Source organism: Melopsittacus undulatus, chromosome 9 (genome assembly GCF_012275295.1).
Source record: "Melopsittacus undulatus isolate bMelUnd1 chromosome 9, bMelUnd1.mat.Z, whole genome shotgun sequence".
NCBI classification, from domain to species: domain Eukaryota; kingdom Metazoa; phylum Chordata; class Aves; order Psittaciformes; family Psittaculidae; genus Melopsittacus; species Melopsittacus undulatus.
The window spans coordinates 11,565,747-11,590,856 of NC_047535.1; the positions used below are offsets into that span (position 1 = coordinate 11,565,747).

At 48.0% G+C, this 25,110-nt stretch overlaps 1 protein-coding gene across 2 annotated transcripts; it reads right to left on the reverse strand.

The window, feature by feature from the left end:
- Window positions 1–276: 276 nt before the first annotated feature.
- On the reverse strand, window positions 277–19,950 carry SORD (sorbitol dehydrogenase). 2 transcript variants are annotated; one of them, XM_034066492.1, is made up of 9 exons: window positions 19,843–19,950; window positions 18,378–18,411; window positions 17,504–17,668; window positions 14,174–14,333; window positions 11,478–11,596; window positions 10,938–11,003; window positions 4,023–4,153; window positions 3,101–3,222; window positions 277–1,536 (listed from the first exon to the last, which is right to left on the reverse strand). In XM_034066492.1, exons 1-9 carry the CDS (start codon window positions 19,900–19,902, stop codon window positions 1,371–1,373), a joined length of 1,023 nt encoding a protein of 340 aa, XP_033922383.1. In that variant the 5' UTR covers window positions 19,903–19,950; the 3' UTR covers window positions 277–1,370. The 2 variants fall into 2 exon arrangements, with proteins under 2 accessions (XP_033922383.1, XP_033922382.1); XM_034066491.1 differs by having other exon boundaries at window positions 4,023–4,198.
- Window positions 19,951–25,110: the final 5,160 nt, after the last annotated feature.

Here is a 25,110-nt window from a genome sequence, read left to right on the forward strand (position 1 = left end):
CTGACCGCTTCCCCTTCTGGCTATGGGCAGTTTCGCTGAGCTATGGCTTAGCCCTGTAAAACACAGCGTGGATTTGCAGGCTTTTACTTCTGCCAAGATTAACTTAGCCACAAGAAGTATGAGCTTTGATCTGTAAGTGGCTGGTGAAGGTTTCTTGGTCCTGCCAGCACTGAACTCACCTGCAGCCCAGTGAGACCCAGCAGAGCAACAGCCCAGGAATTGGCAAAATCCCCACGGCCCAAAGTCACAGACCCCTTCAAACCTCCAACCCGAGGCTCTAATGAACACAAGACACATTTATTGAGGAAAGTTCAGTACCGGCCCAATGAAGGGACTGATCTCTCAGTATTAAAATTAATGCGATGTAATCAAAGATTAGATTTCTGTTACCTGCAACCTGCTACCTTGGCAGTACCTCGTGCATGGCTCACAAACTCAGCAGGAAGGCCAGATATCCTCGAGAAGGTACCATCACCACTCATTCATAGTGGTAAAACCTTTGAGTGATGCTGTCCCCTTACTTCTCACCTGTGCTCCCCTGCATGCTAAAAGCCAGCTGTGCCCCTTGGGCACAGGCCGCTCTGCGGTCCCAGCCACAGACAGGGCAGTTTCCCTGCCCTGAGGTGGTCCTTCTGCCCCACGGGGAGCTCTGCTGGGGGGATAATACTGCAGGTATGGTCACAGCTGGCCTCTAGGCTGGCTTCTTCAAAACAGGCCCAGGCTCTGAGCTTTGGGCCTGCAGATTTCTATTTTCAAAGAGCACGGAGAGATCAACCTGAATGTGTAGATGCTTCCCATAGAGGGTGGGATAGCCAGGCTTTGTTCTACAGACTGTTACAGTCCCTGAGCATCCCCGAGGGAAGGTGTAACAGAAGGTGGAGTATTCATGCACCCTGTGATTGCCAAGCAGGAAGAGCTGCGGCAAGCACAGCCCTAGGGCAGTGGTGGGGCAGGAAGGTGAAGAACCAGCACCTCTGTCCTCGCTTCACCCATGTGGCTGGTGACATCCTCCCACATTGTGTCTGCATGGACAAACCTTGCAGCCATGCAGAGACATCCAGGCTCTTCTGTGTGTGGGGGCTGCTGAAGAGCCGACCATGTGAACCACCATCTCTAACCAAACAGCAGTGTTTTGATTCAAACTATTCCCTATTGGCTCTCTATGTGTAGTTACCAGTTAATACTCTAATGGTAAATCCCTCAGTGCCATTCACCCTCATTATCATTTGATTTTGTAGCTCTATTACAAAGAAGTGCCTGCATAAGGTGACTGTGTAACCATGCAACAGCCATACATCAGCCTCCTGTGGCCTCATCAGCGCATCTCAGGCAGGCAATGACACAGGGAAAGGGCCGGCCACAGCAGCATTTCAGGGGTTGTGGTCACTGGGGTCACATTTCAGCATGACTTTGACCCCTTCCCCCCTCTTGGTGGTCTCAAATGCCTCAAGAGCCTTTTCCAAGGGGAAGCGGTGTGTAACTAAGGGCTTGACATTGATCCGCTTGGATGCGAGCAGCGCGATTGCCACAGGCCACCTGCAAGGAAGATGGAGAGCAGAGAGTGAGAACGGTTACTACCCTGAAGCCTTACATAAAAGGCATAGAGGAGCTTGGTTTCATTAGTCATTTCCTTAGCTCAGAAACCAAGGGGAGTTTTTCCTGAAACAATCTTCCAGAGGGGGAAACTCAAGCACCAGGCATGGGAGATGGAACAAACCAGCTCCTCTCACATGACCTTGCTGCTTGCAGACTGATCCCTGTGGAGTTCAAACACAGTGACTTGGTACAGGGAGAAGAAAAGCCTTAGTCAGCTTCCAACCTCTTCTCTGGCAGAGATGCACTCAATTTGATTGCCTTGCTGCTCCATGTGAATGGGCCAAATGAGAGTGGTGGAGATACAAAGGGATGCAGCAGCTCACCTGATTTCCAAACTCTCTACACTTAAAGACATTTCTCATTTTAAGGAGGAGGTTGACTACATGTCATAAATCTTTCCTGGAGAACAACCTCTACAGACTAAACAAAGATTCTTGCTCCACAAGAAATGACAGCTCTGAACAGAGCAGAAACCAGGCTGCAAATGTGTAGTGCTGGATCTCAAGCCCTGCCCAAGGAATACAGTATCTAAGAGAGGACAGCTGAACTTCTGCCCTCAGGGTATACTCAAAGACGTTGTGCCTGTGCACGAGCTCTGCAGTTCAGTTCTCTATAGAGAGCACACCTTCAGACTGGCTGCAGATGTATCTTCAGCTCCAGCAAAATGATGAAAACTAAACAAGGCTCTTGCTCATCCCAATATTCACTCATCTCCCGCAAGACTGATGATGTGATTTCCTTCCATAATCAGTGAGGAGAGCAGAGCTGGGCATCACCTGGCACAGGATACAGCACCTGGGATTTTGACTCTGCCCAGAAAAAAGATTCCCCACACTCTCTGCCTCAAAATGCACAATATAGCATTTAGGAAGGTGGATGCCAGGAGGCAGCTCCAGGTGGGTCCAGGCCAGGCCGCTGCTTAAGAGATCTCCCAGCACAAAGTGTTGAGACAGCTAAAATCTGTTTCTTCTTCCCTGCCATGCCATGAGCCAGCACTCTCACGGACAAGCTGGTCCCTTCCAAAACACCCTCAGCACCTGACCTTCCCTTTCTACAGGATGTAAGGGTTAAAGGCACAAATCACAGAATCACAGAAATGATGAAAGAAAGATCTGGGTTGGAAGGGACCTTAAGGATCAGCTACTACCAATTTCCCTCCCATGGGTAGGGAAATTTCACTAGACCAGGTTGCTCAAGGCCCCCTCCAGCCTGTTCTCTTCTTTCATTTGCACCAAATGCTACATGAAATGGGCCAGTAGGACAACACAGCTGGGCTGCTTTTCTGTGGAAAAGTTTGCAGTGCAGGGCTCATGCAGGAACCAAGGCATAAAATGCAGGACACACCAGTCACACTGCATTGCTGCACTGACCTCTCACAAGTGACATGAGGTTCAACCAAGTGTAGGGAAAACCAGCCTTTTATCATGTCCTCCCTCCTTGTGTATAGCAAGAATTTCTTAAGGACAGACTTGGAGACACATGAGCCCACCCTCATGAGACTCACGTGTTACAATAGCGGAATATCCCCCGGATGTCCACCTCCCGCACAGCAGCATTCACAATGGGCACAGTGACCATCTCAGGCCCCAGTCCCACCAGCACCAAGGTCCCACCAGAACGAGTGGCCTGGAGAACAAACAAGTGTGTTATATTTTGCAGAACATCCTGAATAAATAACCCCACACTTTGTGGCTGTAATGGACTGCCTGGGGCATGGCAGAGAAGCAGGGGAAAGGCAGGATGCCATCAGGAGCCCACAAACATGAAACACACAGCACATCTTAAATTGCAATCTTTTAAAAATCTCAGAAGGATTTTGGTATCTAAATCTCATTCTGAAAAGCTACTGGCATTTGGGAGTGTGAAAAGTACTTCTGGAATTCAATGGGAGGGATTCAAAACTAAAAGCCTGATGTTCCACTGTAATTTCTCTTTTTGCAGCTTGTCTCATTTGTCTCATGTCCTTTCACTGTGAAACTCTGCACTACCTTTGCCATACTCTCCTATTAGGCTGTTCAGAACAGCAAAATTCCCCCCCTTAACTGCTTGACCTGCTGGAATTGCCTTAATTATTCTCTTTATTTGGATGTACATTCAACTAAATGGCAGATGCTGTCCTACTTGTACCAGCTCCCTGACACTGCTGTGTAGCCATAGTTGGGGTTTGGGGTCTTACTGCAGGCTCTTTTGTAAGTAGTTAAGCACCTGAGCAACAAACCAGATATGTATCCCTGTGCTGCCTGCAAAGATGTTAACTCTTTATTAATCTCTTTTAGTTTGTTGTCTGACAAGCACCTTCTCTCCCCACATCAAGCCCACTTCAATTAAGCACTATGGGAGTGAGGTAATTGTCATTCACTGTGGCATCCCAGAAAAAGAAAAGCCAATTCCATTACTGTTCTGCCTTGGGGACAAGTGGTACTCACATAAATGCCAGCTTGGATGCAGGCCTGCACTCCTGTGCACTCGATAGTTATCTCAGGCATGCAGCCAAGCAGACTTTCCACTTTGGAGGCCACCTCCTGTGGGGTCTCGTTCTTCACCTGAATGGTGAAATCTGCCCCCACCTCCTTGGCTTTTTGCAGGCGAGAGGCAGATAAATCTGGGGAAAGACAAAACAGCTCAAGAACTGGAGCACAATGTGAAGCTAAAGGGGAGCAAGAATCTGCTTTCTTTACCCCATCTGATGTTTCAACAGAACCACCTTATTGGGTGACCAGCTGCCAACTCTCTCAGAATACAGCATTTGCCAGTGGTAGAACAAAGTAGAAAATGCAGCCCACTTATACCTTCTCAAGAATGTACGTAGATGACTAAGACCAAAGGGTTTCCCACCTTTGATGTAGGTAGGCCACCATCAAGGAGCCCTGATGGAAGCACAGATATATGTGGTCTGAGCATGATTCACAGGCCAGCACACAACCAGGAAATGAAAGGGTCTACGTTCCCTCCCTCAGATTCACACAGCCTTTGGTGAGAAGGCAGGGAGACCTGCCCAGAGAAGGATAACAATGAGGACAATTTAAAGACACAGGAGATGCCAAAGGCTTTCCAGCTGCAGAAGAGAGTACACTTCAAAGAGGCTAAAGTATAAACTCACACATTAAATCTACACCTTGCAAAGCAATGTCTGAGTGAAGGAACAGCTGCCACCACTAGACTTGAGGGGTGTTTTCTAAGACAATCAATTTGTAGATTTCCCAATTTCTCTCTGGAATACTGACAGTGTGCCAAGATAAACTAGAAGGCCAAGCTTAATTCCAAAGGGCATGCACATGGGTGCCACAAGCAGGATTCACAGCAGGAAGAGCCGTAGCCAAGCACTGTTGTGTTGCTGTCCTGACACTGCAGAGAAGAGGAACCTCAGTGGAGGCAAAAGCAAAAAGCAGCAGGAGATCAGGACAAACAGGGCAGTGCTGAGCTACACTTACCCTGCCTGAACAGTATGGAGGTGTCTTACCAAACCTGCAGCTAAGACTGCACTGCCCACTGTCTCTCTGGCAATGACTCTTTCATGACGCAGGTTCACTAATTCACACAGGACCTCCATCCACTGGTGAAAATGGACTGTACAAAACCATGTACACGTACAAAACACACACTCAGTGAGTTAACCTAGGGAGGAGCTTCCAGTGAGGAAAAAAACCACCACTCACTTTTGCATTTTAGTTCCCTGGCTTTCAAGATTATTTGCGGCTGCTCAGACCCTCAAGGATACCTCTCAAAGGGCTCTAAGCAGAGGCAAGGTTGCTCTGACCTTCCTCCCTGATGGCCCAGAATCACCTGTCTATAGGCAGCACAGCACTGACAGAAGAGCACAGGAGGCAGCACTGACTGCCTTTCTGACAGGAGACATCAGGCTCAGAAGATCATGAATGTGGCTATTTCACTTCCAATGGTACTGGATGAGAGCAGATCAGGAGCTCTCTGAGGGCTTCCTCAATGAACCATCTGCAGATGCTTTCAGCTGAGAGAACTGCAGAATGCATTAGTTATCAACAATAAGTGCGTCCCTGCTGTTACAAACCTCTCCTATCCTTCACCCTCCTCCTAACAGCACTGGAGGCCGCTGAGCATTTCTCCACCAGTTTGTGTCACAGATGAATGAGCAGGCAAGCCTGTGAAAAAAGGGAGTGGATCTGGTAATACAGTGGACCTCAGATACCCCAATAACACAGAGCAAGAAAGCTGCTGATGCTAAACTTCTGCAAGGGCACGGCTATACCCTGGTACTCTGTCAGGGGGGTCTCAACAGCACTGTCATTATCTTCTGAGTATCCACAAAACGGTTTGTAAAATGGAGTGAGCTGCCCTGTTCAGCAGCCACACTGTATCTTCTCTTTCACATCTCCTGGAAGGAAGCCACCCATCCCTCTCCATGCACCACTGGTTATCAGGACATCTCTGGAGAGAAGGAGGTAGAGAGCAGAGGAGAATGGCATTTCCTATGCAGAAACAACCTCTTTGTCTTACACTGAAGCAGTGGTCTGGAGGGGCCTGTGTACTGGCACTGGAAAAAACATCTGGATCAATGGTGGAAACTAAGCTGTAACACCAAAAATTTCCTAGACCCAAAACTGAGGGAAGAGCAATGCTTCCTGCTAGAGGCCTAGAGGCTTGAAGACTCAGAAAATAATGCCATTGCCAGGAGCATCCTCCTCTCCAGGGCACACAGCGCACCTACCCACCACAGAGGAAAATGCCCTTCTCACTAGGGCACAGTTGTTAGAGAAGTCAGAGATAGGCATGGTGTGAAAATATCAAGAGAAATGAGAAGAAGAATGAGGCTACTGCTCTGACATGAGCCACTGACTCATCCCCAGTGCTGGAAGGAAGCCAGGCCCCAGGACTTACCCTGCCCATCACAAATGCAAACCTGATGTTACTTAACTGCCGGGGCAGGCAAAGGATATGCCCCAACTGCAGCAGGAGAGCTTGGGATGCTGGGTGTGGACACAGCCAGCAAGATGAGCACCTAGGGACCTGTGGAGGGAGTTTCAAGAAGGGATAACAAACGGTAACAAAATGCAGATGAAAGAGGAATAGACAAGGCCAGAAAGTAAGGCAGTATCATTCTGGAAGCCTCAACACGGGCTCTCATTCCTGCAGCTGCAGGATGCATCAGTCACATCTGTCCCTCTCAAACTGAACATGGCCTCAGGCCATGTGTACAGTCATGCTTGATCCTCTGCTACCTGAGCTAGAGACCTTCTGCTCTTGCTGCTGGAGATCCTCCATGCAGCATGAGCATGGACATGGGCATTTTTGAAGCACCTGAAGTACTAAGAAACACTCCTGCCTGGCATTGCTGGTGTCACCCAAATCTCAGTGTTCAGCAAGGAGACCACAGGGCCTCATCAGTGCTCCCAGCCATGGACCAAATTCCCCATGAAGTCTGGTCTCAAAACACAAGCTTGCAGCAGTCACAGCTGGATTCAGCCACTCAATATCTGCCCCATCACTAGTACATTTTATAATGTCTCTTTGGCACAAACACATCCAGAAGCACTGTCCTGCAACAGGCCAACCAGTGCATTTTAAAGTGTCCACAAAAGTCCCTCTCAGGCAACAACCCCCCATTCCCCACATTTCCTATAGTTAGCCTCTGGTTTGCTGATCTGCTTGGGAAGGAAGTCCTTACATTAGAGAGAGACACAGGACACAGCAATACCATCTGACCTTTGATAACACCTTGGTACACCTGGCCTAAGTGAATCACCACTGAGCATCTACTGAAGCTGACATATGTGCAGGTTATCAAATGAGGTTACTGCATTGTTTAGAGCTGCAGACACTTGTCAGTCTCGAGAAGGACTAAGTTGTTCATATTTTAAGCCTTACTGTGGCTGAACTCCACAGAGCTCTTGGGAAACTGGTCGCTTACACAGTTAAAGTGTTGCATCTTGCCTCTAGGCAGAAATCTGCTTTCACCTCCTGGTTCTGGGAGCTAATGAAAGTTTTGGCTACCAGGATAAGAGCAGCTTGTTCTTGTATCTCTGCTCCCATGGAGTTATCAAATTACACCTAAGCTTCTTGTGATGTTCTTAAACCAACTTAACAGGAAAATATCCAGACACTCTCCCACTTTCTGTGATGATCTTCCTTCACAAAAGAGTTTAACTCTGATCAGTTATTCATCTTCCCTGAATTTGACTCCATGGATTCTGAGAGCACCAGCATCCAGGACTTCAGATTTAGATAGCACAAGGGGAAGTTTCCCTTAAGCAGGAATTGCTAATTGTACCTTTATTATCAGAGTAAGTCAAAACAGCCCAACACCTCTGTATGAATACCCAGTGTCACTTCACTTGCTGGGGAATAAGACTGCTTTTTTACATGCCTTTAAGGAGAAAAGCAGCTTTTCAGAACAACAGCAATTTATACAGCAAGGCAAGAAGGCAGGAAAAGGTTGCCCATAAAGATCAATCACACTCAACAGCAGAGTGGAGAAAGCTATAGACCTTAAGGAAGAGTAGATGAGGATCCATGAAACAAACCAATCTTTTGCACCCAACTGCAGTCCATTAAATACATCAGCCTCCCCCTTCCCCCAACAGGCAGAACATTAGACTGCCAGGAATAAAGTACTTCAGGGAGAAGAGCAAAGGTTATCAGAAGCATAGTATCTTTTATCAGGAAAGCTGCTTTCTGTGAGGAAAGGCAAGCTTTGACACATATGTGCCTTTGGAAGGGTAGGGCTGAGTATTAGCCTCTATCTACAGTGCCAGCTGGTCTGAGAGTCTAAGGGAGTCCCAGAGAAGGGACCCAGCCCCTTGACAGATGCAACTGTCCAAAATTCATTGACTCGAGGTGTGCTACACTCACTGCAGAAGCTACAGGAGGCCACTTCTCCCCATGTCACGAAAAAGCTCTTCTAGGTATTTCTCTATTTGTGTGTGGTTTGTCAAAACACACACATCTGAAGCCTGAAGTGCTGCTCAAAGCACTGCACAGACAAACCTGCTCACAGATAAACGTGTCGTAAAAGCTCAGGGTGATGAATTCAAAGAATCAAAGTACAGCAGAGTACAAGAGAGCCTTTGTGGGCAGTCGCACCTCATAGGTGTTGGCTCCTAAAGCTGATGAAATAGAGAGTTCCTTGAGAAGGGCAGCAAAATCCCCAGCAGCAACAAGCCAAACTAAACCCATTCCTCAGCTCATGTCACAAACAAAGACCTTACTAGAGACGCCTCTGAGCATCTCAACCAATCACTTATCAGGTGGGAGAATTCTACAAGTCAGAACCATTACCTAGACCAAGGCATAAAGATATGAAGGTGCTAATTCCATGTAGCCAAGCTTGCTGACTACCAGGCATCAAGAACTTCCTACAGCCATGTAGAGCCCTATGGCATATACTATATGGACTTGCTTGCCAAAGGTCCCCAGGGGCAGTCTACAGGCAGAGGCAACAGCAGCCCTAGTGTTACAGGGGAGAATGCACCCAGGCAGGACTGGACCAGCTACTTCAGCCTCACTAGCCCCTGCCAGCTCACCAAGCACTTCCCCACCCAAAGACCGGGTCACCCACCAGCTCAGCTTGACAGCAAAGTTTCTTACACATGACTCAAGAGGCAGAGCTGCTTTTCCTGCTATAGCAACCAACATCCTCAAACACTTCACAAAATATGGACTGATCATGTCCACCAAGCACACGCCTGCAGGGTTGGGCCAGCAGGGCCAAAAGTGCCCTGGACTTGGCAGCAAGAGGATTAGGGAGGAGAAGGCAATGATCTGCCTTAGGTTTTCACATGAGCTACTCCTGAAGGATTCTTATGCAAAGGCAAGAAGGTGGGACAAGAATTTTGTCTCTCAACTGAAGCTGAACACAGTAATTGAGAGGGCAAAAGTACTCTTGGCCCTAAGTGTGGGAGGTGGAGTAACAGACTTCTGTAAGGTTCAGGTTGGGGCTTCGGCCCCAGAATGCTGTGGCAACCTGTGCTCACTGTTTAGTCATACCTGTAACTGCTCCTCCCAGCCATCAGCACTCAGAAACATCCAAGAGTAGCAGCAGGAGCTGAAAACACCATTGCCGGGGCCTGTTCAAAACCTAGGTGGAAGTTTCAACCAGGGAACTTCCTGAGGTTACTCCCTCTCTCCATTCTTCTGGGCAAACTATGCAGAAGAGCCTGAACTTTTGAGGAAATGGAAGGAGCTGGGCTGCGTTAGCATAGCACAGAGAAGGGGGGATCAAGCAGCTGCATGCAACAACCAGAACGGCAGCTGCAAATATGATGAAGACTCATTTCAGTTGTTGAAGCACCTGAGAATGACAGTTTGTGAGTGGATCCCAGAAAAAGCTTCTTCATTCATTAAGAGGCGGTACAATACTGGAGCAGGTATCCAGAAAGGTGATCTCCATCCTCAGAGGTTTTCCAGATGCAGCCAGACAAAAACATGGCACAAGCAGCAGCTAGACTAGAAGTCTCCAGGACACAGTTATTTAGGAAAGGCCCATTCCTGAAATGCAGGAGCCCTGAAAAAGCCATTTCAGTCATTAAGGATAATCAGAGGAAAATGAACCCTTCAGCAGGACAGCAGAAATAAGGGCAGCAAAGGAGGACTGGAGAGGCACAATGCGATTGCACACAGAAAGGACTGTGCAAACACTGTGTCTGTGCTATCGACTAGCTCTACAAGAGAAAAAACCTCCTCAGAACATACCTCCAAGAACAGCTTCAAACAGGGTCTCAAATACAGTGTGTTGTCTGGCCTGCATGCCTAGGTGAAGACTAGAAGCAGATATAATAAGGTCTATAAGTATGACAAGGAAGACAAAACCCAATCCTCAAGACTTAATCTATGAGCTAAAGGCAAAACACAAAGGTGAGATCAGAAAAGTTCAAAATGGAAAAAAAAAGCCCACCAAAAACCAAACCAGTTAGTGAACAGAGGCACCAAGAGCAAGCACAGCTTATGTAACTCTGCTTTGTCATACACACAAGACACATTGCCTCTTCCCAAAAGACCTGCTCAGACTTGACTAAGGGACCACTCATTTTCGTCTGGTTTACTCTCCTGGAAGTACTGTAGCTACTCCACTAGCACAACTTGCCTGTGCTAGGAAGCAGAAGTTACTACCCTGGCCAGCTAACCTAGCAGAGAAGCACCAGCTGCAACCTGCATCATCTTACAGATCCCAGTTAGTGCAAGAGTCCTGGGGAATGATGTGTTTGTTAGGATGCCCTCCAAACAGGCACACGCTACTACTCCATTCATGAACAGACTTTCCACTGTGCTTGGGCTGCCTTCCCTAGCAGTTACCTTGAAGGAATAATTTGGAATTAGTCAGCATTGTATCGTGGGAAATGGGCACACTCTTAAGGGTTAAAAGGACTTACCTGTAATTACCACAGCTGCTGCACCCATCATCTTAGCAACAAGCACATTTACAAGGCCGATTGGTCCTGGGTACAAAGGGGAGAAAAGAGAATATATACAACTGCCAGATAGCCCCAGCCACAGGCTCTGAAGTTGCCCAGAGCTCAGCATGTTCCTAGGCTAAAGGAGGCTCTGATTGTGTTTCAGAGCTGTTCACCTGGCTCACAGTATCACCATGATCCCAGGGTACTGAGACCAGCTGCTGAGAGAGCAGCTATTGCTACACAAGGGACTCTGCAAGGAAAACCGCCACCTGCTTCTCTGTTCCCTCAAGCTGGTAGGCTCAGCACACCCGGACACTGCCCTTTGCATTTGGACTGCTCAAAATGCAGCACTGTAGCTCAGCATGAGTAAGACAGACTCATGGTCCCCTCAGCATCCCTGTAACTCTGCCATGAGGCATGCCTATAGCAGAGCCCAGAAGCCCGTCTTGCAGCCTGGCTGCTGCCTTCCATACCACGGCAGGCAGAGAACCCCAGATCTGAATCCATTCACTATACCAGAGCCAGACACGAAGACTTTGCTTCCCAGAGTGACTCCCGCTTTTTTGCAGGCATGGATTCCCACTGAAAGGGGCTCGATAAGGGCTCCTTCTTCAAAGGTGACATTATCTGGGAGCCTGCAAGAATCAAACACAAGCAACAGTCACTGAAGAGGTTTATGAAGGTGATAATGAAAGCCACGGAACTCAAAGACCAAACACTGCTCTAAATCATGGTGCCAAAATACATTCTTATGCCTGGTCTGAGAAATGCAGGGCTGGAATGCTTTCAAAGAAGTTATATTGCCTTTTTCCCCCCTCTGAAGTGGCAAAGAATAACAGAATGGTTTGGGTTGGAAAAGTCCTTAAGATCATCCAGTTCCAACCCCCTGCCATGGGCAGGGGCACCTCACACTACCATGTTGCCCGAGGCTCTGTCCAACCTGGTCTTGAACACTGCCAGGGATAAAGCATTCATCACTTCTTTGGACAGCCTGTGCCAGCACCTCACCACCCTTACAGTAAAGAACTTCTTTCTTATATCTAACCTGAACTTACCCTGTTTTAGCTTCAACCTCTTGTTCTATTGCTATCGTATCAAGTGCACCTAAACCAGTTACCAGTGAAGCACCCCAAGCACCAAATGCAAAGACCCACAAACTTCCCACCATCGTCTCTCCAGAATGTGGTGAGTCACCCCAAAAATTCCTTTGCCATTCATTTGAAATAACCCCCACAGCTGCCTACCCTGAAGGCTGCCCTACGGCTGGGACCTACCAGTGAGCTCCCAGACCCCTTATCTGGGTCAAATCATTCATCTCCACACTTTTAGAAAACATCTTACTGCTAATGCTGATGCCACATAAAGTAAAGGCAGCCAGATCCAGGTCTCTCATCATGCCCGGGATATTCTCTCCTGATGCGCCAACTGTTTCAACCAGTGGACTGGGCCCAGCATAAACCCTCCTACCAGCAAGGAAAAGTGCGTACAGTGGGTATCAACTTTTGGACAGAAAAAGCACCATAACACATTAAGTGATGGAAAAAAGCAGAGGGCATAAAACCTTTCTGAACTGTAGACAGAAATAAACCTGAGCCCCACAACCCAGTCCTCCAGAAAGCCCCAGCATGGGCTGTTACACTGTGAGAAAGGTCTTTCTGACAGCCCTGGGAAGCTCAAGGTCAGATCTCAGCCAGGCCAAAGTAAAGGAAATGACAGCTGTGGGAAGATATCTGTGAGACAGCTCTATGTCCCTTATCTCCAGGAGGCATTAAAGGACTGACTCCAAGAGTTCAGTTGTCTCAGAGTTTGGCATCACATTTGCTACTAGTGGATCTGCCCTCCTCCACCATCAGTGGGGAGGGCAGCTTTGCAGCATGATCCCATATTACTCAGAGCATCCAACACAATCTGTCCATCAGCAGACAGACAGATAATAGCTTAAATATATGAGGGATCATTGAGCTCAGCCATCATCTCTTCTAGGCAAATCTGTGCTGGCAGAGGCATTTCATCCCAGGGAATCTGCAATGCATCAGACAGGGCTGCACTGCTAACTTGAAACTGGGAGCACTAGAATCAGGCTTTACATTTCAAAGCTTAAAAAAAAACAAAATTAGCCAGAGTGGTATTTCCTCAAACTAGAGAAAAAGACAACTACAAACCGACCACTGCTTCCCATGCAAAAACTAGTGATGTTGTCAGAAAATGTTAGTAACGCACAGGAAAGCAGTGACAGCAAGTCTGGACGAGTTGAGAAGTGAGTCCCACCCAGGCCAGCACAACATCCCACTGCAGCTACTCGGGATCCACTCTGAAAGAAGCTTTCTGCCTGAGGACTTTCATGAGAAAAGCATTCAAGTGCCTCTCCCAACAGATTGATCCTGAACACTTCCTCTGCAGACACCAAAGATGTTCCTGCTCATGGAAGCACCAGCTCCCCATAGATTGAGAAAGAACAAGCTCCAGCCTCAGGGGGCCACTGCCCTAGACTGGTTTTAAATCCTTGTGTAAATGCACTTCTGTGGGTATAATGTTTCAGATGTTTAATCAGGTTTCTAGTATATTTGCCAGAGTACATAAGCTCAGACTTCCTTTTAAGCAAATGTGTCAGCCTACCACAGTTAAGTACATACTCAAGTTTAGTGAACTGGCTATGAAAACAGATGTGTAATGGTGGCAGCTTAGTGGGGCCACTCAGCACCACACAGAAAAGCACTTTAGCAGGGACACTGCTTTCTGTTCCTGTTTTTCTCTAGATAGGATGACTGTTCTAAATGACAGAGGGAGGCATCAGCAGTCAATGTGGTGCTTCCTGAAAAGCAGCAGTAAAGCTAACTCAGCTCAAAAACCTTCAAGCACTGTTCTTAAAAGACAAGAATATAGAAAGACAGCGGAAAAGAAACTAAGAGCAGGTAACAAATATGAAAAAAAAATAATTAAAGTGTAAAACAGTGGTGACACCCAGGAAATATGCAAGACATGTTTTGTTTATGTCGAGCACCAGAGGGAATAAACTACACCTGCTTGACAAACCCTTGCAAAGCGGCAGCCGTCCAAGCCTTATACATGTTATTAATGGGTCAGAAAGCAATAAAACCTGTTGTGTGCACGTAAAGAGTCCTCACTGCAATACTCAAAGGGGCCAAGAGACGGTTGTTTCATTAATCCCTCTCAGAGAGTACTACTTCTATGCAGAGGGAGCACTAACTAACTTGTAGCAGTAGCTGGCACTGTGCTTGTAGTAGCGGCACAGGTTCCCATTATCAGGAGGTGTTGCGCAGAAGAAGATGGTTGGAGACAGATTGTAGCGGCCAGTTTTGCAGAACTCATCCATTTCTCTTGGGACACCAGGCTCGACAGCAACTCGATCACCTGTCAGGGTGAAAGCACACTATGTTACTTAGGAAGAACTTGAGTGCATAGGTAGCACCAACCGACCACATAAGGCAGCATGAAACCTTGGCACAAAAGAAGCATGAAGAACATCTGCTAACTGAGAAAGATCACACTGCACACATCAGGCAAGTTCTTAACACTTCCTTCACAGTGGCCTCATCCCCAAGATCATCAAGTTACTTGAGCCAGTGTTTCAGAAGCACAGACACATACAAACACATACAAACTTCTCTCCAGCTGCTTTGCACTCAACCTTAGCAGATGGAAAGGCAGTCCCCACCCCAGACAATCACATGGTGACCAGAGCTTTTTCAGAACCCATAGTGATTGGAAGAGGAAATAATCGGGACAAAGCAGGTGATCTCTGCTGGCCACCACGCTGCCAGCTGGAAAGGGCTACCCCATCGGGAGCAAAGCTTATGCTGCAGAAGCAAATCCAGGAGTCACAAAGAACTTATTGGGGAACAGAGACATCATCATGGTCTGATGGAGTAACACAGACTGCTGGAAGGACTCATGCTGCAGGACAAAGAGCAATTATATAATTTCAATCATGAGGCAGGATGGACTAAACAAAACAAGTATGTGACTGCAGTACAACTTACAAGTATGCAAGGGACACAAGATAGTCAATTTTATTTGACAGAGGAAGACAATTAAAGGCAAATCTCTCAGTGAATCTCTCCACCAACAGGCTTTCAGTCACAACAGGGACAACAGGAGGATGGACAGAAGTAAAAAGCCATAGAGCCCACTGCACCACCTCTGAAACAGCAAATCGGGGATGTCTCAGGGTGAGAGGAGCAGGACAAGCACATTCTGAATGTTCTCTCAGCCTCTCACTATATTCAGCTATGAGCCTCCTAAGCTGCATGTGGCTTCTTTGTATTTAGTAACCCTCAACATTTCTCTTCCTCCTTCCACCACACAAACTTTAAGGATCCTTTGCCATGGGGGCCTGTAGGTGAAGCTGGTGCATCTCAGGTAAATGCTGCACCTGGCTCCCACTGTCCCTTGCTATTGTATCAGAGGAATCAGAGAACAGGCAATTTTCCATAGAACCATAGAATCATGGAATCCCAGGTTAGAAGGGACCTCAAGGATCATCTGGTCCAACCTTTCTTTGCAAAAACACAATCAAGACAAGATGGCTCAGTACCCTGGCCAGCTGAATCTTAAAAGTATCCAACACTGAGCAACCCATAACTTCACCAGGGGCATTATTACAATAGCTGATTGCTCTCATTCTGAAAACTTTTCTTCTGATGTCTAACTGGAATCTTTCCAAAATGAACTTGTGTCCATCACCTCTCATTTTTCCATGGAACTCCTTGAAAAAAGGGAGTCTCTGTTGTCTTTGTAACCACCCTTAAATACTGGAACATGGTCATAAGGTCTCCCCTGAGCCTCCTTTTCTCCAGGCTGAACAAGCCCAGCTCTCTCAGCCTTTTCTCACATGGCTTCCCAGGCCTTAGATCACCTTTGTGGCACTTCACTGGACCCTCTCCAGCCTGTCCACGTCTTTTTTGTGCAGCAGGGACCAAACTGACCTCACTATTCCAGGTGTGTCCTGACAAGCAGTGAGTAGAGTGGGACAATGACACCTTTATGAGCAAGGTGATGCCTTTGCTGATGTTCCTCAACATCCTGTTGGTTTTATTTGCTGCAGCTGCACATTGTTCACTCCTGTTGAGTTTGTGTCCCCCAGGACTTCCAGCTCCCTTTCCACAGAGCTGCTCCCAGCCTGACAGATCCCAGCCTGTGCTGCACTCCTGGAGTGTGTTCTCAGGTGCAAGTCCTGGCACTTGTCCTTGTTGAACTCCATGATGTTCTCATTAGCCCATGCTTCCAGCCCATCCAGGTCACCCTGCAGGGTGCCTCTCCCTGCCAAAGTGACCACTTCCCACTCAGTCTGGGTACACTTGATCCCACCTTCCGGATCATTTATGAAGACACTGAACAGTGCTGGGCTCAATATCGATCCCTGAGGGACCTCACTGGTGACAGGTCTCCATATGGAGAAAGAGCTGTTCACCCTCTGGGTGCCCATCAGCCTATTGCCGACCCACTGCACACACCACTTGTCCAGACTGTAACACATCAGTTTCTCTAGGAGGCTGCAGGAAACTTTATGTGCCCTCTCCCTGCCCTCCATGAGTCTTCAGACCCATATCAGATGTCTTGGAGTTGTCTCTCCAGCTCCTAGGCTCAAGTTCCTTAGTCATTTGTCATAGAGACCCTGCTCTACATCTCATCATCTACATGTCCTCCACTGAAACTTTTTCACTTCTTTTATATCCCTTTGGAAAGGAGGAGATCTGCATGCAGAGCTTCAGATGTGCAATGATGTCCTCTCAGTCTCTATCCCTTTCCTAATACAGATTTGCATTTTTCACCATTACTGTGCCAACATTACTATGCACTGTGTCAGAGACAAAGATCTCACTCTTCAGCAGTGATGGTCAGCCCATTTTAGATATGAAGCTGGTTTTATTTCTTCTGTCATGGACACAACTTTCTGTTTACCCGCATTGAATTTCACTTGCATCTTATTGCCCCAGCATCCTTAAGGTCTCTCTGTACTCTTGCTAGCTCTCCCATGTCTTCTCCACCCTGCCTATGTTGCTGTCATCAGCAGACTTTGACAATTCACTGCTCAGCCCATTTTCTAAGATATTCATGAGCCCAGTGAAGTGTAGAGGTCACACCTGGGGCCTGGTACAGTTGCTCCGATGACCTCTCTCCACTGCAGGAGGCCATTTGTTCCTTCAAAAACATACACAGCAAAGAAACATTAACAGCAGGTTGCTGGCAAGAGCAACATACGTGGGTTTTGAGGCTTTATCTAGCTGCTTCAAAAGGCACCTTCTACCAGCATTCATCCCACTGTGCATTAAATTGAGGTCAGACCAGCTCAAAATACCCCATGATAAAGCATAGCTAAGAATTCCATAAACTACAGTGCCAAACTGCGTGATTAATTGCAGCACAGTGACACTCTTTGAAGGAGAAGGTCACACTGTGCAATTCACAGCTCAGAACATCAGATAAACGAATGTAACAGAAAAGCACAGCCTGTTATCAACACATTCTTCAGAAATGATCCGTAGGAAAACAAATAAAAAGCCAGTTTTGATTCCAGTTACCTGGTTTGAGGTGAGTCACCCCTGATCCCACTTTGACCACAGTCCCGGAAGCTTCATGCCCCAGCACCATGGGATTCTTCACAACAAAATCCCCAATTCGACCGTGTTGCCAGTAGTGAACGTCAGAGCCGCAGATCCCCACGGAATGCATCCGCAGCAGGACCTCTGCAGAAAGGGAAGAAAAGTCCCTTGTAGAAAAACCTCCCTTCTTGGGCACTGGGAGAGTGATAAGTGTGCTGTCCCTGTGCCCCACAAAGGCCAAGCCAGCACTGAAACATTATATATATATATATACACTAGTACATATATTTACTAGAATATATATACCTGAACTGCATGGGCACACCTTAGCATTCATGAGACCCCTGAATGTTGAACACAAAACTATACAAGGATTTACAAATCAGGAAAGCTTAAGGTAAGGCCCCTGTCAACAAAAGGTAATACAATCTAAGAGGGGCGTGACTATTACTGGAGGAAAAATAAAAGAGGAAGTCTATTTAATTTTTCCTTCTCCCTAAGTTGATTTCAGCCCTGGAGCGTCAGTGAATCAAACTTACCAGCCCATATGCCTGGCCTATTAATACATAGTCCTGCAGTAAGGTCATCTGATGTGTCCCAAAAGCTACTTAATGTGAAATACATGAACTGATGAAACAAGCAAAAATAGACAGCTAAGAGGTGTATCTGTGCTCCAGCTCTTCTTTTCAAGTGGAAATGCAGTTATCTCTTTTAGCCACGCATTCTTTTTTGGATTGTTTTATACTTTCTCAGTATCATTTAATCTCTATAATATCATGGAGTGACAAATGAGAGTAAAAAAAGAAAGAGATTAGTAAAGAAAGCAGACAGAAGCAGTCATCTCTAGACCTACCATTGGGACCTGGTTCTGGGATTGGATGGTTTTCCTACGGACAAAAAGGAAGAGAAAAATCATTCCACAAGAATCAAGAAGGGTGCAGGAATTACAGGAACACAATCTCACCTATACTGATATAGGTATATTGATACCTTTATGTATTAATAACACAGATAAGTTCAGACTTCACCGCCTAGACTCCTTACACAAGCTGTGGGTCAATGCAAAGAGTGCCACTGGCAAACAAACTCTAGAGAAGCCCAGGAGGGTCACACACCGAGGGGTCACCAGTAGGGCCAGGGGAGCACTGACAAACACCTCCAGTGCCTCCAGCAGTAAGAACATACCAAGGAAAACTCACACATCTGGGTGTAAGCCAGTTTAGAGACCAGCAACAGAGACAGGATGGGGACAGATCCACCCTCACAAGTCTCATACACCTTCTAGTTTTGGAGACGCATTGAGGAACTAGAGGGACCATCTCAATTCTCACCAAATTTATCACTCAATTCATCACCAAAAGATGATGGTTTTTATTTCTAGCAGGAGTCAGGCTGCACTTGCTTCTAGTGAAGGTGCAGCTGTATCAAAGGAATTACCCATATGGACACCATTTGGCCTTTGGCACATGCCACCTGACCTGTGCAGGAACTGTAAAAAATCAACTGCTTCCCTGATAATCATCCCCTAAACAAGCTACTGCACATAGCCAAAGTGTGCATGCTTGTAAGAGCCCTCCTGCCAGAACTGTTTGTACAGAAAACTGCCTGTCAATGTTTGCTTATGTAAATCTTCCTTCCCCAGTTTGGCATTTCCCAAACAGGCAAACATAGACCCTCAGCAGCGCTGCAATGATTCTAGGAATATCTAAGGAATCATTGGAATATCCAAGTACTCGGTCAGAAAAGCAGAATCAGACTGAAGCATCCACTGAAAATAAAGGCCCCTGTCTCCACGAGGGTACCCCAGGACAAGCACAGACCTGACCTGTGCAGCTGCTCCCTTTGAACCCTCCTGCAGCTTCCCACTTGAGCTCTGACATCAAAAGCAGGAACGTGTCAGCCTCCAGATGGGCGCACACTGTCCAAGGGGCTGTCTACCCAACGGCACCCACCCCCTGTCCCTCCGCTCCACGTCTCTCCTTCCATCCACACGACCCAAAGAGGGGCTCGGGTGGTCCCTAGCTATAGGGCAGCCCTAAGCTTTGAGATCCCTGCACCCTGCTTGGTCAGCCCCCTCGGACACGGGTGCAGCCGCTGCCCTTCCTCGGGCACCTTCCTGCCGCTCGGGGGAACCGGACACCCCTCAGCCCTCAGCCCCAGAAGGCTCCCGGCCCCTGGGAGCTGCCCATCGGCCCGGCTTGCCCCGGCTCCCTTCCACCCCGCCGCCCCTCCGCCGTCCGGCCCTGCCGCCCGGCGCCCTCTGCTTGGACCCCGCCGAACCGAACCGCGGCGGACAACCCGCTCCTCTCGGCCCGTACCAGGCGCAGGTCCCCGGCTCGGTGCACCACCACGGCCAGGTTCTGCCCCGGCGCCGCCATGGCTCGGCTCGGCTCGGCGCAGGGCCCGGGTCCAAGGGCCGCCGGCGGGGCCTCCCACCGTTGGGCCGCCCCTCGGCCCCCGGCCGCCCTCTGCGCCAGGCTCGGCACCGCCCCCGCGGCACGGACCGGACAGGCCCGCGGCAGACCCGGGCCCCGGCGGCAGGCCTCGGGTCACAGAGCGAGCTCCAGGACCCGGGCGCGGACCCGCGCCCTGTGGGGCCAGCGCCGCAGGGCAGCCAGGGCCCAGCAGGCCTCGATTCCACCGGCATCCGCACAGCCTGGGGAGTAGCTTTGCCCTCCCTGCACTCCCGCCCCGGCCAGGGCCCTGTACCCTCTCATGTCTTGTCCACCGTAAGTATGCTGCTGCCGTGCACAGTGCAGCGGGTTGGTTCAAACCACCGCTGGTGTGTGCTGGCAGCGACAGGGTGCTGTGCACTTTAGCTAAAGTTCAAGCAAATGTGGGCCCGTGGGCTGGCCTGGACCCAGCTGAACACAGGAATGGGGCTATATCAGCTGTGGAAATGCCTTACTGGGGTTAAAATAAAGGGATTTTGGTGATGCTGGGTTTCAGGGATGAAATGTTTTCCACCCCAAGAGACTTGGCAAAGATCTCAAGATTATCCGCTCCAGTGTCCCCTGAGAGCATTCTGAAGCTGAAAACTTCCCGAGCTTGACTTCCTTGGAAAACCAGAAAATGGACATGATATGTCATGCAAAGTTGCCAGAACCAGCTGAAAATAGCCTGCACTCTTAATATGGCTTTTCCATGCAAACACATGAATGGGAGTATCTATGAATTTGCTTTTCTTGCAAAAATGTTTCACCTTCCATGCAGGCGAGGGCATTTCTTTTGCCCCCATCAAGGTCATTCCATGTAAGGTGTACCTGCGTCCGGGTGAGCATGAAATGAGTGGCTGCGAGCCAGCCCTTTGGTTACTCTGAGGGCAGTGGAAGAAGCTTGCGTGTGAGCAGAGCTGTGTCAAAACACCTTACCCAGTATTGACATAGTAATGCAATTCCTGCCACATGCACTGCCTCAGTAGGTGAAACAAGAATATTTGCATATCTGCAGAATACTGAAGGATGGGGAACAGTCTCTCTTCCTGGATACACTCATATTCTCAAGGCACCCATTTGTACCTCTCCTTCTTAGGATGTATTTGCAAAGCAGCCTCAAAACTTGACTTGCTGTGCGAACTGTCTGTCTTATCCTGTCCACGTCCCAGCATGGAAGGTGCTGTGAAATCCCCCAGCTCTAGAGCAATGTGCAGCCTCTTTGGCTCCCTAAATCTGGAGAAACACTGACGGCATCTACTGGGGGCTCTGCTGAGAACTTGGGGCTCTTGCTGTAATACAAGTCCTCTGGGATCTTGCGTGGGTTTTACTCCAAAGTACTTTGCAGGGTGTTGAGGGTTCCTCTGGGAGCTGTCACAGGAGTTATCTTCAACTCCTGTATCACTAAGTTGTGTTGTCCTATGGACTCTCTTCCAAGGTATTGCTAATTTTCAGATAAACCCTTGAATAAGTGGAGTTGCCTAGACTTATGCGTGTCTGGGGGTGCCTGGGAAGCTTGTGATTCCTATGCAACCTTATCCCTCCTTTTTCTGAAGGGAAATTTCTCAGAGGCTCATTGCTTGCCCTGGATGACTTACGTCCTTTAGAAACCACCTCCATTTCATGGGGCACAGTTGCAGACTGCTGTTGCAAAAGTAAAGCTGTATCCCTGCATGCTATAGCACACACTGGGATTTCCTCCTTTGCATGAAACAGACCAGGCAGGGGTGCTGGGCAGGCAAAGAAGTGTGTGTTTCTATTGCTGTGGGCTGTCTTACTGCAAAAGTGGCTTCTTTGCTGCTTTGTTCCGCTTTTGTGCACCAGTGGATGCTCTGAAGAGCCTGGCCTCTAGCTCCTGCTGTGCCTGGGTGTTACTGCCTTGACAGGGCAGGTTTAAAGTGCTTTGCTTCTGTTGTATTCTCTCCCAGGAGGAGCCAATGGTGCTGAATCTTCTTCTCAAGGCACAGTGATGCCCTTGGCCAGCATGGCCCTGTGGCCAGCCAGCCTGTTCTCCTGCCGTACAGCATGGTGGGGAGAGAGAAGGTTCCTTGCCAGCATTTGGCCAGACAAGTGGCTTTGTTGGGGCAGGAGAGTTGGTTACTTTGGCTATTCTGTGCCTCCCTGCCATGACTGTCAGCACTGTCTTAAGTTTCCTCCCCTTCTCTTTTCCACTTTCCTTCTGGGTCAGATCCACTTCACGTTTTCCATCTGTTTTCTCAGGCAGTATTTGCTGCCTGGCAGCTAGCTCCAGTGTGCAAGCTGGGTCTGCCCTACTTCCAGATCATAAGAACTTTGCCAGTCACTACTAGTCCTCCGAGGTCTTGGTTTAAAAGAAGTTTTGAACTTCTTGCCATGCTACATTTCTCTTTGTTTGCCTTCAGCACTGCCTGGCAGGCTTTCGACTGGCAACCAAAGAACTCTGTATGCCAAACCTACTTAGGACTTTGCTGCATATGCATTTCTTTTTCACATATGCTTGTGGGTATCCAACCTATACTGACCACAGTGGTCATTCACATTCCTTCGAGCACACAACAGAAGTGCTATGAAGATCATGTCGTAACCATAAATTGGCTTTGTAAATCAATAATTATTGCCAGAAAAGTTTCACTTTGCATTAGCTTAACAAAAATACATGTTTGCCTTTTCAGTCAATGATGAGGATCATTGTTGCCTCGCTAGGTAAGAAGATATGTGCTTTGTTGACATGACTGTAACTCAGTTCACTTATAGAAGTCAAACTTGACATGTATTTTCTTTTTTTTTGCAAGTTTTAAAATACCTCTTTGGACTCTCTCAGGTGAGGACAGGGGTGGCATGACCTCAGGGACTTGTCTCCATGTCTTAAAGAGGAGCTCCCCTGAAACAAAGGGCAATGTTGCAAGTCACACGCTGGCCAGTTCCCCATGGAGGATGAGGACAGTGTTTTGGACCCCAGATCCTTCGGCAGTCCCACCAGCCTCAGGTGTAGTGTTGACATGGGGGCCCTTTATGGAGCATATGTCTGCTGTAAGCATCAGATACAAGTGCAAGGCTCTGCCTGGTCCAAAATGTAGCTAAAGGGCTGAATTCCTTGTACCCTGAGCCCAGTATCTTCACCTTCAGGAGTTCTCCATCTCCTTGCACAGCTCAAGCAGAATTGGAGGCAACTACTTATTTTTCTCTCCCTTATTTACCCTAAAAAGAATTTCTGTGTTTGCCTAGAAGGTGCTGTTACCTTCAACAGGATCCCACTGAAACTCTTTCACATTCCAGAATAGCAATTCTGTTTCTGACCAATGAGGTCAAATGTTTTCTCCCAGATTTATGCAGAAAACTGTCCAGACCTACCAGCACCATTGGAAGAAACCAGCACCAACAGTTAGAAAAACACAATAATAACTTCTTTATGCCAAAGAAGGGAGATGCCATAGCAGCACCTCAGCTGTAAAGCTACCATCTTCTGACAACCTTATATCTGAATCAAAGTGAGTGTATATTAGGGTTGCATAAGGTAGGTCATGGCCACCAGACCTTGATTCAGATTAAGCCTTTAAATGAAGTTCAGTAATCCTGTGGAATAGCTCTAAGTGTGGGCAATTTTGTGGGCAATGATAACTGTGTTGTATTTTTAAATCTTACTCCCTGCAGAGACAAGCCCTCAGATGATTTTATAGTGAGAGGATTTCTTCCAAAAACAAGAACCTCTGTTGCTGAGTGTGCCAACAGGGATGATGAAGCTCAAAATAGCTATCAATGAGTCTTATTTTTAAATATTTACTTATACTCCAAAACCAGTTCCTTTGCTGTTTCGGGTTTTGGAGTGCATGACCACAGAGATTGTCCCTGCTCCTTATCCTCTGAGCACTTCATGAGATGTTCCACTGGGAAGACAGGACCAGAAGTCCAGTGCCTGAGCAGCCTCTCAGAAACATGGAGCTTACAAACAGCCTCTTTGCCAAATGAGCTTTGTCCAGATGGCAGCAGTGGCCTTGGGACATGTGTTGTGTCAGAGGGTACTGGAGCATGTGTCCACCTATTTTTCTGTGTGTATGTCCTCCCCTGGAGGGAGGGAACTCATCCAGTTCCAACCCCTGACACAGGCAGGGACACCTTCCACTGGAGTAGCTTGCTCCAAGCCCCTGTGTCCAACCTGGCCTTGAACACTTCCAGGGATGGGGAGGCCACAGCTTCTCTGGGCACCCTGTGCCAGCGCCTCAGCACCCTCACAGGGAAGAGCTTCTGCCTAAGAGCTCATCTCAGTCTCCCCTTGGGCAGGTTAAAGCCGTTCCCCCCTGTCCTGTCCCTGCAGGCCCTTGTCAAGAACCCCTCTCTGGGTTTCCTATGGATCCCTTTTAAGTACTGGAAGCTGCTCTAAGGTCTCTGTGGAAATCAAGTAGTGATGTTACTTCCCCTTCACTGCAGCATGCCTTTCTCTGTGTACCACCCTGAAGCCATCTGTCTGCATAAGCATGATTATCTTGCTTGTATCTGGCTTTTTTTTCCTGGGTTTTGGTGGGTTTGGGTTTTTTTTTCTGGTTGGTTTGCTGTTTGGTTTTTTTCCTGCTGCTTGCCCCTCACCATTGACTCCAGAATGGTTTTCAGACCCAGCCATGTGGTACTCAACTTCAACCCCAAAGAAATGGCTTGATCCAGACTCACCAGAGGAGTGAACAGCCTATGTTTTGGACTTTTAGTATTTCTTTTTTTTTTTTTGTTTTTGTAATAAAGGACCATGACTTTTTATTAAGGAAATTCAGAGAAGCTGCATGGATGCTTTTCAGAGCTTTTCCCAAGTTCATGATACAGCCATCTCTGAAAACATCATCAAGTCCGTACGGACTGTGGGTTCCAGGGGAGCTGTTTCATACTTGAGGGGATGACTGAAAGAGCAGAATGCTCCCTGAGTGAAGCAGAGAAATGGGACAAGAGAGCAGAAAACGAGAGCCAAGAGGTGCACATTGGTAGCTGGAGAATTTGCCACAAGGAGGCCTGAAGGCAGAGAGGGGACCCTGGGCTGTGGTATCATGGAGACAGAGATGGTAGTGAGAAGTAGAGATAGAACATGGGTAATGCATAAGGAAGTTACCAGGTTCTTCACAAAGGAATCAAGCTGTGTGGAAGATCCAGCTACTTCACAGCAGGGATCAATACTCCAAGACAGGCTCTGGGTGA

Excerpts from the sequence above, each read along its gene's own strand:
- SORD (XM_034066491.1), bottom strand. The coding sequence starts at position 19,902 with ATGGCGGCGCCGGGGCAGAACCTGGCCGTGGTGGTGCACCGAGCCGGG. Across the intron at positions 14,334-17,503 it reads GGTGACTCACCTCAAACCAG|GTGATCGAGTTGCTGTCGAG; the intron begins GTAACTGGAATC and ends TCACCCTGACAG. Across the intron at positions 4,199-10,937 it reads AGCAGCTGTGGTAATTACAG|ATTTATCTGCCTCTCGCCTG; the intron begins GTAAGTCCTTTT and ends GTCTTTCCCCAG.